General features: G+C 39.9%; 1 protein-coding gene across 5 annotated transcripts in view; it reads left to right on the plus strand.

Moving 5' to 3' along the window:
• Positions 1-13,510, plus strand: part of LOC131946367 (histone demethylase UTY) — a 78,564-nt gene that overhangs the window by 52,495 nt on the left and 12,559 nt on the right. For 2 of the 5 annotated variants that reach the window (XM_059307076.1, XM_059307078.1), the window contains exons 10-16: positions 8,013-8,139; positions 8,854-8,952; positions 9,820-9,992; positions 10,801-10,882; positions 11,749-11,935; positions 12,096-12,272; positions 13,383-13,416. In XM_059307076.1, the coding sequence (XP_059163059.1) occupies positions 8,013-8,139; positions 8,854-8,952; positions 9,820-9,992; positions 10,801-10,882; positions 11,749-11,935; positions 12,096-12,272; positions 13,383-13,416 (879 nt within the window). Of the gene's footprint in view, positions 1-979; positions 1,051-5,582; positions 6,548-8,012; positions 8,140-8,853; positions 8,953-9,819; positions 9,993-10,800; positions 10,883-11,748; positions 11,936-12,095; positions 12,273-13,382; positions 13,417-13,510 lie in introns of those variants that run through there. The other 3 variants (XM_059307079.1, XM_059307080.1, XM_059307077.1) reach the window with 3 other exon arrangements.

The raw sequence follows: 13,510 nt of genomic DNA on the forward strand, positions 1-13,510 counted from the left end.
TTTTGACCTTCTTGGCGACTTGGCCTGATGACGTATTTGTTAAGCTCACAATCCTTCAGATCGGTGGCGGAGGGGGGGGGGGGGGCTATGTTTACCTGTGTCCACTATAGGACCGGACGTCACCTTTGGACACGTCTGCTGAGGTTAAACTGTTACATAACATGTTCCTGCCAGATTTTCTGGTCGGCCCAGAGGTCACTGGGTCATTGACCAGCTCTACACTGATTTGACCCTTGTCACCTGACCTTGAAGGATTCTCCTGCTCACCTTTTCAACCAACTCATCTCCGATAGCGGTTGGTGAGCGGCTGGTCATAATCTCTGTGTGTGGGTCAGAAACTTGTTCATGTGGGAATATATGTAGCTGGCTTAATAGACACACAATAAAGAAGTAAACATCGACATATTATTGATACTAAAGCAATAAATTGTAACATCGAGTATGATAGTATGATGTAGACAAGAAAATGAATACAGAAACCAAAAGTTTAAAAAAAATATTTTTTTACCTACTGTATTAATGAAAGTACGTAATCGGTTTTAAAAAAAGCCATAGGCATATAGAAGAAAGAAATGTCTATTTATAACTTTACCTGTATATTTAATTAATAAGGACGACGTCAGTAGCATTTGGCATTGTGTGCGAGGTTATTCTCGCACATATTCATAGCATTGTGGTGAATAATGGAATTCGGCAATATACTTTGACCCACATTTATATGTCGCTTCCTACGTCACGTGTTTATTTTTAACAGCGCTTTAAAAATACAATCGGGAATTCCAGTTGAATGCTCCTTGTTTTGTTGTGTGTGTTAACACAGTGTTTAGATCCACCTGGTGGCGCACCTCACACAAGCTGGCCACAGTTACACTGACGTGTGTCATCCTGTTACACTTGGCTGGTGTCTAGTAGCGCTCGTGTGTTATTGTCCGTCATAACGGTACAACTCACGCAATTATTTCGTCTTTGTTGGTGTAAGAATGTGTCATTCTATCATTCGTGGAAGTGATACGGTTTTTCTTTTGAAGCGTTCATCGACGTATTTTGAATGTAATGTTTAGATCGCGTATTAATTAAGATTAAAAACATGGACTATTAAATTATTGTTTTGTTATAACTACGGGCATGTTTTGTATTAAACGAACAGTGCTTTTTCTTATGTTGACAAACCGAATGTTAAAACAACAAGCTTAGTTATGTTTACGTGGTTTAACATTTTGTATTGCCGCTATTGACAGTGGCTTGGATCAGTAGGCTATAACAAGAGTGTGGTAAAGGACAGTTTCCCAGTTTGTTTGTGTCAGACAGGTAGGCCGTGTGGTGACATAGCACCTTACAGGTGAGGCATGCTCCAGCAGTTGCTTGCACTTTAGCTGCTTGTCTCGTGCCGTGTTACATCACCTCCCTACCTGGGGCTAAACCAGGTCAGCTCTTGTTAGGTCAACTTTTCTAAGGTCATCTGTAACCAGTCTGTTGTAAGGTCATCTGTCTGTTAGGTCACGTGCCTTATCTAAACCTCGGACAACTGTCTCTAGCCGTGTCATGATGACCTGTACTTTTACCCCCTTGGCCAACAATACATCTGTAAAAACCAAAACAAGATGAATAAAATCAATATCTTGTGCCGGGTTTAGCTGGAGGTGGTAGGGAGTCATACGCTTGATATCCATCCATCTGTTTAAGATTAATTTTTTTTTTCTGTTCCAGTTTTCAGCCTATTAGAAAAGATGTGTCATTTCTCATAACATACAATATGTATACAAGTGTGAGTTGTATTCCAATCTAGGCCTACGTGATAACGTTGACGTTGGTGTATGTTATCACTGTGTCTTTGTGCGGCTCGTAGATTGTATTAGTACCTCTCGTGCCACCAGACTCCGAGCTCTAGTTACTCGATAGTTTTGAGAGTTGTTCTCTCCTGCCTCCATCTCTTTTATTTAAAGGCCGTGGGTCTGACGTCATGGGGAATTTCACTGGACAGGCGTGAGTCTGGCCTGTCTGGGAGAGTCCGCACTTTAGTTGCAGGCTGGGATGAGGTGGGGTTAGATGTTTCAAATCCTCGGGGATGGGGGTGGGTGGGGTTAGATGTTTTAAATCTTCGAACGACGTGCTGTTAGCTCTGGTATCCTGAGTCTTATATTAGTTATGTCCTGTCACATTTTTTTCTCTTAATTTTTTAGTGATTTTAAAAATAGAATAATGTAATTAGAATGGCCTTCCCCTCACCCTATTTGATTGGATATCCGGGTCTGTCCGTTTTAATCAATCTTGAACGTAAAGCTCATGTTGTATTTACTGTCGTTCATTGTTTGATGCAGATGTGTAATCAACACGAAGAATTTTATTTATGACTTGTGTGTTTATAAGAAATTTAGCCGCCATGGTGTTTTTATTCTTCTGGTTTGTTCACGTGTTGCCTAGTCTAAAGTTCAAGGTCAAAATGCTTTTGGTTTCAGTATTTTCGTGACACCATAGACGTCGTCATTTCTTCTTAAAGGAAATTCCCGAAAAAAAGAGTTTTTCGTTTCCGCAGCATCTTAGAATTGTTGGTCTGATTTTGTGTGGGTTGTGTATAAGCTAGGGCCTAGTCACTTGATGTTGTAGTTGTACTGGTAATCTAGATTAAATTGTGTTTGTTGTTTTTTGTATGTGTGTGTTGAATTCTTGTGTTGAGTGATTTAAGAAGATGAGTTGATGAGGTGAGTGGACAAGATTGTGTTTATGAGGCCGCCTCTCATGTACACGGTGACTCGTCTGTTTACTACCAGTAGGATTGGCCGCATGAGTTACGTCACTTTTGTTTGTGCCTGCTGATATATTTCATTCATTGGATTCCGGTTTCTTTCAGTAGCTAGTGATACGTGATAGACTCCGTGGTTTTATGTTGGAGATATGTAGTGTTCGGTTGTGGTCTGTGGTTTATTAAAGTTATCATTCTTGTTTTCTCAAAGACTGGAAGAGACAAAAAACAAGAGTCTACGTACAAGCGTTGTTTTTGTGTGTAGGAACCTGACCTAACGGTAACTGGATACTTTAAGTATGGATGGGAGACTGTAAGCCGTAGAACAGTGCCATTAGCGGCGACAGTGTCCTACAGTTATTGATTTTTGTGCCATTTTCTCCTTATAATTATTTAGGTCAACGAGTTAAAACACTTGATTTTTTTTTCTGTGAAAATAGTTTGGTTATCGAGTTTTTAAACTTCCGCGAATCAGGTCGCTAGCTAGTCTTTCCGTGAATTGAATATGTTCCTTCTCTGAATTTTTTCCTACGTTTGATTTTTCCCGTGTGGATCTACTGTCAGGGTGAAGCGTACAACGCCCACCTAACGTCAATAGTACGAGTGTATGATGTAGGGACCCGCCTCACTGAGGTAATGACAACTTGAGGTCTTTTATCTCCGTCATACCTACAATCATGTGCACTTTATCGAGCTGCTCATCTATCTCCTTGACCTGGTCTTGTACAGGTGATGTGGGGGGGGGGGGGGGTTATATCCTTGTAACAGTGAAGAAATCCTCATTACCTGTACTTAGGCACGTACAAACTAACCCTAACAGGTAAATGGACACACCTTTAAGTTGGACCCAGCCAATACCTGATTAGTGCTCACACTGTGTTGCGGGGGTCAAGCCACCGGAAATACTAGGATAGATTGATCTAAAAATAAACAGCCTGGCCCATATCACGGAAGTTTGTGTGCGTTGACCTAATTGATTTGTTAGCGAGTGGTTTCCAAAAGTGTCAATAATTGATTGGTCATCATATGGTGTTTACTCTTTCTTAGACTCAAGTTGTTGTCATTCGGTGTTGATTAGTTCACTGACTGTAACTTTGATAAGAACACACGCATTTTAGTACGTGAAAAATACACGAACAGCTAGTATAGATTTTTGCCCTACCCTAACCGTAGTTCTAATCCAGAGCCCTCGGCTACATAGCCCTCCAACAAATGGACAGATAACAAAAGCACCATATTCAACTTTTTTAGTTCTACCGGATTGTATCATTCAAAAATAGTTTGTTTTATTTTTTAAACTTAACATCCGTGTCAAAAGTTGTTGTGGAAAGGAATTCAATCAATACAGGACTGGGGACGGTGTAGGATATCCTGGTTGGTGAATGAGTGTACGTCACGGGACCTTCTGTGAATAGTTCTGAGCATTGGATACTGTTTGAATACGTTCTTTAAGATTTGAGACAACTGGATCCCTGGAAGTGTTGTATAGGTTAGCTAGAACGGTAAAACCTACCACTTAGCATTCCGTACCCACAAGAAAAGTAGGTTCTTCCACACTAGACGTACTTTAAGGTTTCTGTGGCTAGTGAAGCGATACATCTAAACCTAACCAGTTGACGATACTAGATATTAGGTAATCGATACAAATCAGCCATTAGCTAACCGATACAATTCAGCTATTAGCTAACCGATACAAATCAGCTATTAGCTAACCGATACAAATCAGCTATTCTTTGACCCAGTTAGACAATAGCGGATGATCAGCGGATCACATGTTTCATCTGATCACCATGTTACGCTTGTTAACTCAAGCTGACGCTACAGCGGGCTGTTTGCTTCACGCTTGCCTAGTTTTCTACATCGCCTTTTGCCGTTCCTCGTCATTCGTCATCTTTCATATCTCTCTCCCTCTCTCCTACATCTTAAGGGCGTGTCTTTAGAAGTGTCCTCTTGAAAACAAAGTCGCTATTCTTCTGCAGTGATTCATGAGCAATCTACGGCGGCCCCTTAGCTTATACTCCATGCAGTGCTAGAATCCCTAATGTTGTTTAGAAAGATCCCTCACCAACTTCGGACATAAACAGTTGACTGAATATGGCGAATTGGTGTGTGGTTTTTACATGACAAGCAGTGGCTACATGTAGAATACCTTTTAGAAGTCGGTAGTTGGTATAGATTTAGTTGTTGGTGTGTGAATTGTACATGACGAGCAGTGGCTACAATTAGAGTACCTTGTAGAAGTTTGTAGTTGGTATAGATTTAGTTGTTGGTGTGTGGTTTTTACATGACAAGTATTACCTACATGTAGATTACCTTGTAGAAGTTGGTAGTTGGTATAGATTTAGTTGTTGGTGTGTGGTTTTTACATGACGAGCTTTGCCTACATGTAGATTACCTTGTAGAAGTCGGTAGTTAGTATAGATTTAGTTGTTGGTGTGTGGTTTTTACATGACGAGCTTTGCCTACATGTAGATTACCTTGTAGAAGTCGGTAGTTGGTGTAGATTTAGTTGTTGGTGTGTGGTTTTTACATGACGAACTTTGCCTACATGTAGATTACCTTGTAGAAGTTTGTAGTTGGTATAGATTTAGTTGTTGGTGTGTGGTTTTTACATGACAAGCATTGCCTACATGTAGATTACCTTGTAGAAGTTGGTAGTTGGTATAGATTTAGTTGTTGGTGTGTGGTTTTTACATGACAAGCATTGCCTACATGTAGATTACCTTGTAGAAGTCGGTAGTTGGTATAGATTTAGTTGTTGGTGTGTGGTTTTTACATGACAAGCAGTGGCTAAAGTACCTTGTAGAAGTCGTTAGTTGGTATAGATTTAGTTGTTGGTGTGTGGGCGAGTCTGGAAGCTTCCACCAGAAGTGATGCCAGTAGAATAAAAATTTTGATTGGCCGTTTCATCTTTCCGCTATTTATACGACAGTGGTAGTTGATAGCCCATTACACCAGTTAATTGAGTTGACGATATACGATAGTGTGTGGGTGGGGGATGTTTCACAACAGATATTGATTTTTCTATCTTTTTAAATGAGATAAGTATAAGCTTCGTATGAGCCGGGACAGCGTGAGAAATTTGCGTGACGTCACTTCCGCTTTGTTTTGTCAATGGGAGGAGGCGTAACCACTACGCTGTGACCTAGTGCGTTAGTTGTAGCCTAGCCTACAACTTAGCGACAGCTGTCTGCCGGGGCGTCTGGGCCGTCGCGCCGCTTCCCAAATTTTCACTTCTGCTCCTGTGTTTAGTCATGTTTCGCTTTTACAAGGAGCTAATGTACGAACTTATGAGGCCGTGTTCTTTATTGGGGATGTATTTTAGGATTTCGAGTCCGATAAGGATAACATTGATGTTATTATTGCCGCAGTTTTAAAATGTCGTGACTTGAATTAATGAAGAAAAAAAAATGTACGGTGTATTCTTGTTGTGGATGCACGTCAGTGTTCTATTAATAACTGGGTTTACCGAGGTCAATATTGTTAGCCTGTGTATTACGTCATGACAGCCGGCCCGGATACGCTGTGGTCTAGTTGTGTAATGTTGGTCTAGGGTTCCTTATGACCGGCGTTTTTACCTCGTTTGTTCTACAGGCAGTTGACACTTTTCAAACCTGATTATTATTATTTAAACACACGGCTGTTTTATTTCAAGGATTACTTTGTGCTTAAAAATAATCAGTAATAACTTATTTGAGCGGATTATTTGTATAAAAAAAACACTTTAGGATTGTTGAATGGAAATGTGCAAAGGATAATTTGTTGATCTTTGTTGGATTTGTGGACACAGGATGTCGCGTACTAGAGGTAGGTTGAACTTCTTGTTTTCATAATGGGGGAGGGGGAGGGCGTTATAATGTACTGGGGATATTTTGGTGGTTAACATAGTGTAGGGCTTTGGCTTTAGACTAAAGTTACATGGTTGGTGTGTTTGATTCGTTTAACTAGGACGAATGGTACCAATTACAAATGGTATCTACTAGATCTAACTGGTTTCTATTCTAAATGGTGCCTACTAACTGAATTATTGGTGATGCCTACTAACTCAACTCTATTTGTGTCTACCAACACTGGTAGGCTTGTAATGTTTTCTTGCCGTCTATCCTTCATGGGAAGTAGACTCTTTGTTGTTTCAGAACTCGGTAGCTCAGATTTGGTGGGGGGGGGGGGGGGGGAAGGTAGCATAAAGAACGGCTGTCACTGTAGTTCACTGTACGTTTGTAAACTGTACCCACACCTCCCCTCACCCCACATGATATTATGCCTGAGGCGAGGGGGGAGAACCTCAAGTCACTACCTCTGAACGTTCCAGAAAAAAATATGGGGGGGGGGGGGGTGTCAACACACGGGCAGCAGGTGTTTGTCTGCTCACAAAGACCGGCGCTAATGTAGGTCATTGGGAGCATGCACACGTTTTTTTTTGTTGTTGTTTGGTTTCACTCGCGTGCTGTGTGCTAGCCTCCTCTGTAGACTGGGGTAGAGGGTGGGGTCAACTCTAATATTATTTCCTCTGGTGTTGAATGTCAAATACAATTATTTAGATACATAAAAACGTAATATTTTAAAGGCATTGATGTACTTTAAGTATAGCTCTAATAATTGTCGCCTTGTCATTGCATATGTGAACATTTTCAACTTTTTAAAAATATTTCCATTAACTATTGTTAAGACATGAATGTATGCTCTATTACATATAGTACATACTAACACACATTATTTGTACACTATGATACATTAAATGTACACAGTAGTGTACATTATATGTACACCATAGTATAAATTATGTGTACATCCTAATGTGCATTGTTTACACCCTGGTGTAAATTATGTGTACATCCTAGTATAAATTATGTGTACATCCTACTTACATTATGTGTACATCCTAGTGTACATTACACCCTAGTATAAATTATTTGTACATCCTAGTGTACATTATGTGTACACTGTGCTGGTGCTGGAGTGTGGAAGCTATATTTGCTGACTTCACTACCCATACCCTAATTCTGACCTCATACCTATACTAAACCTGTATTGTTGCAAGATCATATAGAGGTCAGAATCAAATATTAGTATAACAGTACCAGTATGGGGTCAAAGTGAAGTAGCAAGCTGTGTGTACAGCCCAGCACACAGACACCACATACACACCCCACCACATACACACCCCACCACATAGACACCACCACCACATAGACACCCCCACCACATACACCCCCACCACATAGACACCCCCACCAGTCTCCTCATAAAGCTGTTCTCTGTCCCCCCACAGGTTGGCTATACTACACAGTGAGTCAATTGGCTGACAAGTCTACCAGGGAATCACTAGCCATTCAGCACCTCAAGGCTTCTGTAGACATTGATGCTTCCAATGGACAGGCATGGTACCTGTTAGGCAGGTAAGACTGGCTGCTCTTGTCTGGTGTCTATGTTTCTGTCTACTTGTGTCTGTGTTTCTGTCTATTCATGTCTGTGTTTCTGTTACTGGTGTCTGTGTTTGTGTCTACTTGTGTCTCTGTTTCTGTCTACGCTAGTCTGTGTCATTGTTACCAATCCAGCTAAATAAATTCCTATCCTAAAGAGTTATAGATATCTCTTGTGTTGAGATGCCTGTCAACATGTGAGTTAACAGAGCCCATCTCTAGCCTAAGGTCCCTAGTTAAACAGCTGACATAGTTTATATGTAACTTGCTGAAGGTTAAAGGGGATGGATGTCAGTATTAAACACATTCTTGTGTAACTTTTCTTACTTGACATGACTTATCTGGTAAGACAGTCCATGTAAAGCGAAGTGGAACTTGAACTAAACATATTGTTGCCACAAATGTTACCAATATAATAAAAGTTTGTTTACATGTTTGTTTGACAAATTATTCAACAACTAATGTGAAGGCATCAATCTCTTTTAGCAAACATAAAAACATAACCTATCACATGCCTATATATCTTGTTGTGTAGCTATTGTTTTTGTCATTTTAATCTATTTTAATGTCCATGTATTATTTTAACGAGTTAAAATTGTTATGTCTGGTTGTTAAGTAAGACTTATACCAGGTTGTCACACCTGGTTGCCATGTCTTGTAATACCTAATTCCTCTGCCTGTTATTTCCAGGTGTTTTTCTGGTGTGGGAAGAGTTCATGATGCCTTTGATGCTTACCGTCAGTCTATTGACAAGTCAGAGGCGAATGCTGACACTTGGTGCTCCATAGGGTCAGTAGTTTGTCATCATATTATGGTGTGGTAGTTTATCATATGCTGCAGTAGTTTGTCATCATATTATGCTGCAGTAGTTTGTCATCATATTATGCTGCAGTAGTTAATCATATGCTGCAGTAGTTTGTCATCATATTATGCTGCAGTAGTTTGTCATCATATTATGCTGCAGTAGTTAATCATATGCTGCAGTAGTTTGTCATCATATTATGCTGCAGTAGTTTGTCATCATATTATGCTGCAGTAGTTTGTCATCATATTATGCTGCAGTAGTTTGTCATCATATTATGCTGCAGTAGTTTGTCATCATATTATGCTGTAGTAGTTTATCATATGCTGCAATAGTTTGTCATCATATGCAGCAGTAGTTTGCCATCATATGCTTCAATAGTTTGCCAAGTAGATTTCTCATGTTTATGGCATGTTCAAACAAATACCAAACTTACAGAAACCATTTAAATTATTGCCTGAAGAAGTACACAACTAGAGTAGTTGATCTGATGTCTTTATCTTATATTCCAGGGTGCTATACCAGCAGTAGTTGATATGATGCCTTTATCTTGTATTCCAGGGTGCTATACCAGCAGTAGTTGATCTGATGCCTTTATCTTGTATTCCAGGGTGCTATACCAGCAGTAGTTGATCTGATGCCTTTATCTTGTATTCCAGGGTGCTATACCAGCAGTAGTTGATCTGATGCCTTTATCTTTATTCCAGTGTACTATACCAGCAGTAGTTGATCTGATGCCTCTATCTTGTATTCCAGGGTGCTATACCAGCAGTAGTTGATCTGATGCCTTTATCTTGTATTCCAGGGTGCTATACCAGCAGTAGTTGATCTGATGCCTTTATCTTGTATTCCAGGGTGCTATACCAGCAGCAGAACCAGCCCATGGATGCTCTCCAGGCCTACATATGTGCAGTACAGTTGGACAAGTCACACTCGGCAGCTTGGGCTGACCTGGGCGTCTTATACGAGACATGCAATCAGCCCAATGATGCTCTTACCTGTTACCTCAATGCTACAAGGAACTCTGGTCAGTTCATCCTTCTAGCCTAACTTTGTTGTACCAGCTCTGGTCAGTCTATCCTTTTAGTCTAACATACCAGCTCTGGTCAGTCTATCCTTTTAGTCTAACATACCAGCTCTGGTCAGTCCATCCTTTTAGTCTAACACACCAGCTCTGGTCAGTCTATCCTTTTAGTCTAACATACCAGCTCTGGTCAGTCCATCATTCTAGCCTAACTTTGTTATACCAGCTCTGGTCAGTTCATCCTTCTAGCCTAACATACCAGCTCTGGTCAGTCTATCCTTTTAGTCTAACATTGCTGTATCTGATAGTGCATAAGAATCTATTTCTCTTGATTCAATGACACCCATGTAACTGCAGCCTACAAAAAACATGTAATTATCTCCAGCAAGTTAGACATGTTTGCTATGTTGCATTGTGTGGATTCAGCTAAAATTAGCTTTTTCTAATCAAGATTGTTGGGGAAGCTTGTATTGTTTGGTGACACATGTTTAATCATTTTAGATAAAACTTCTAATTTTCATTATTGTTTTGTTTTTGGTTGCTTTTGGTGCATGTATAAATAATTAGGTTATTAGAAATATATTACTGTAAGAGTCCTAACAATATAATAAACTATAAATAAACACTATTTTACTCAAATGTTTATTTAATAGCTATATTCACTTCATAACAGAATTTATTTATACTCTACTAGCCAAAATAATTTTTATGAATTTCTTAATTATTTCTTTTTATAATTAGAATTTCCTTTATATTATTTCCAAATAATTTTTTACTTTTAAAATAATATTTTTGTCTGTCTGCTTTACAGAATCAAACTCAAATTTGGCAGCCAAGATAAAATTTTTGCAGCAAAATCTGGCCAACATGCCTCTCCAGCATTTTCAAAACAAGTAAGTTGACTGGTTAGGTTGGGTGTGGTAACCGGTTAGGTTGGGTGTGGTAACTGGTCAGTTTTATGTTTACTGCTGCTGTTGTTGTGATGAGTATGTTGGGGTGTGTTGGTTTGTTGATGTTCACTCAGCTCTTGTTTCCTTGTGTGCTGTGTTGGTGTTTGTACACACACTCAGCCCTTTTGGTGTGTTGTGAAGGTGTGTAGGTTGATGTTCACTCAGTTCATGTCTCCTTGTGTGCTGTGCTGGTGTTTGTACACACTCAGCCCTTTTGTTGTGTTGTGAGGGTGTGTAGGTTGATGTTCACTCAGTTCATGTCCCCTGTGCTGAGCTGTTGGTGTGCTGTGTACCCACTCAAGTCTTTCATGGTGTTGGGGCTGATTGAGTGGGATTCATGTTTTTGAAGAATGAGATCTGTCATAGCATCTTTCTGTTTTAATATCACTGCAATCTAAAGCAATTAATACCAGACACATAAAGGGTAAATAACATCAGTTTAATCTTGTTTTAGGACAGGTCTTAATCTGCTTCTGTTCTCTTGTTTTTTTTAAACTGAATTTCTCTCCCAGTTTTTGTTCTTTTTGTAACATTTATTGAGCAAAGTATCCTTTCAGACTAAATAGTCCATAGGACAGATAAATCTCGTTAGTATGTTTGACCTGTGTAGATGAAGTGCCAGTGTGGTTATTACTAAACTCATCTACCTTTACTTTCCCTGACTAGAGCGAGCTACCCATCCAGTGCTGTGGACCCTAGGGTCATCCTGTGTAGTATTCCCCTAGCATGTCAAACATGGACTTGCCTTATGAATCATATTGCTAGTATAGGTTGTTGTGTTTGATGCTGATCTGGTTTTGTTTTTACAGAACTCAAACTTTACCTAGCATCGAAGAAGCCTGGCGATTACCTATCCCTGCAGAACTGACGTCTAGGCAGGGGAATACAGGACCTGGCGCAGGTCCTGCATCAGGACGTGGCACAGGACAACCTGGCCAGGACTCAGATTCTCACTTTACAGATGATGAGAGAAGACGAAAGAAGGATAGAAAAAGGGTGAGCTAGATTCACATTTTAAAAAGTGAAAGCACTAGCTAATGAATATTTGTGCTAAGATGTTGACAGTGCTTAAATTTACATTTTTAAAACAATTAAAAGCAGTAGTTAATTAATATATGTGCTGCGATGTTGACTGTGCTTGAATTTACATTTGCAGCCATCAAGCGAACCTCTAGAAATGCCCCCACCACCCCCTCAACCGCCTGCTACGCTCTCACAGAACCAGTACCACATGATGCAGCGTCTAATGAGCAACCAGGCCAATCTCAACCAGGCTCAGCAAAACCTTCTACGGCAGCTTCAGCAGCAGCATTCATTGTCACAACAATACAAGGTAACAGCAGCATTCATTGTCACAACAATACAAGGTAACAGCAGCATTCATTGTCACAACAATACAAGGTAACAGCAGCATTCATTGTCACAACAATACAAGGTAACAGCAGCATTCATTGTCACAACAATACAAGGTAACAGCAGCATTCATTGTCACAACAATACAAGGTAACGACAGCATTCATTGTCACAACAATACAAGGTAACAGCAGCATTCATTGTCACAACAATACAAGGTTACAGCAGCATTCATTGTCACAACAATACAAGGTAACAGCAGCATTCATTGTCACAATAATACAAGGTAACAGCAGCATTCATTGTCACAACAAGGTAACAGCAGCATTCATTGTTACAACAAGGTAACAGCAGCATTCATTGTCACAACAATACAAGGTAACAGCAGCATTCATTGTCACAAGGTAACAGCAGCATTCATTGTCACAACAATACAAGGTAACAGCAGCATTCATTGTCACAAGGTAACAGCAGCATTCATTGTCACAACAATACAAGGTAACAGCAGCATTCATTGTCACAACAATACAAGGTAACAGCAGCATTCATTGTCACAACAATACAAGGTAACAGCAGCATTCATTGTGTCACAACAATACAAGGTAACAGCAGCATTCATTGTCACAACAATACAAGGTAACAGCAGCATTCATTGTCACAACAATACAAGGTAACAGCAGCATTCATTGTCACAAGGTAACAGCAGCATTCATTGTCACAACAATACAAGGTAACAGCAGCATTCATTGTCACAACAATACAAGGTAACAGCAGCATTCATTGTCACAACAATACAAGGTAACAGCAGCATTCATTGCCACAACAATACAAGGTAACAGCAGCATTCATTGTCACAACAATACAAGGTAACAGCAGCATTCATTGTCACAAGGTAACAGCAGCATTCATTGTCACAACAATACAAGGTAACAGCAGCATTCATTGTCACAACAATACAAGGTAACAGCAGCATTCATTGTCACAACAATACAAGGTTACAGCAGCATTCATTGTCACAACAATACAAGGTAACAGCATTCATTGTCTCATTAACTGCCTTATTTAATAATAAATTCTCCTCTTGTTGCAGCAGCAACAGTCCCAGGGAAGATTAACTCATCCAGGTGAGTACAAGACCAGCTTTCATCATCACACTGTTAGCATTAGAGTAGCTTACCTTTATATCTATGTACTGTCGTAACACTAATGAACTTAATT

This window comes from Physella acuta, unplaced genomic scaffold, assembly GCF_028476545.2.
Source record: "Physella acuta isolate Inbredline_101_S28 unplaced genomic scaffold, ASM2847654v3 ptg000555l, whole genome shotgun sequence".
In the NCBI taxonomy this organism is placed as follows: domain Eukaryota; kingdom Metazoa; phylum Mollusca; class Gastropoda; family Physidae; genus Physella; species Physella acuta.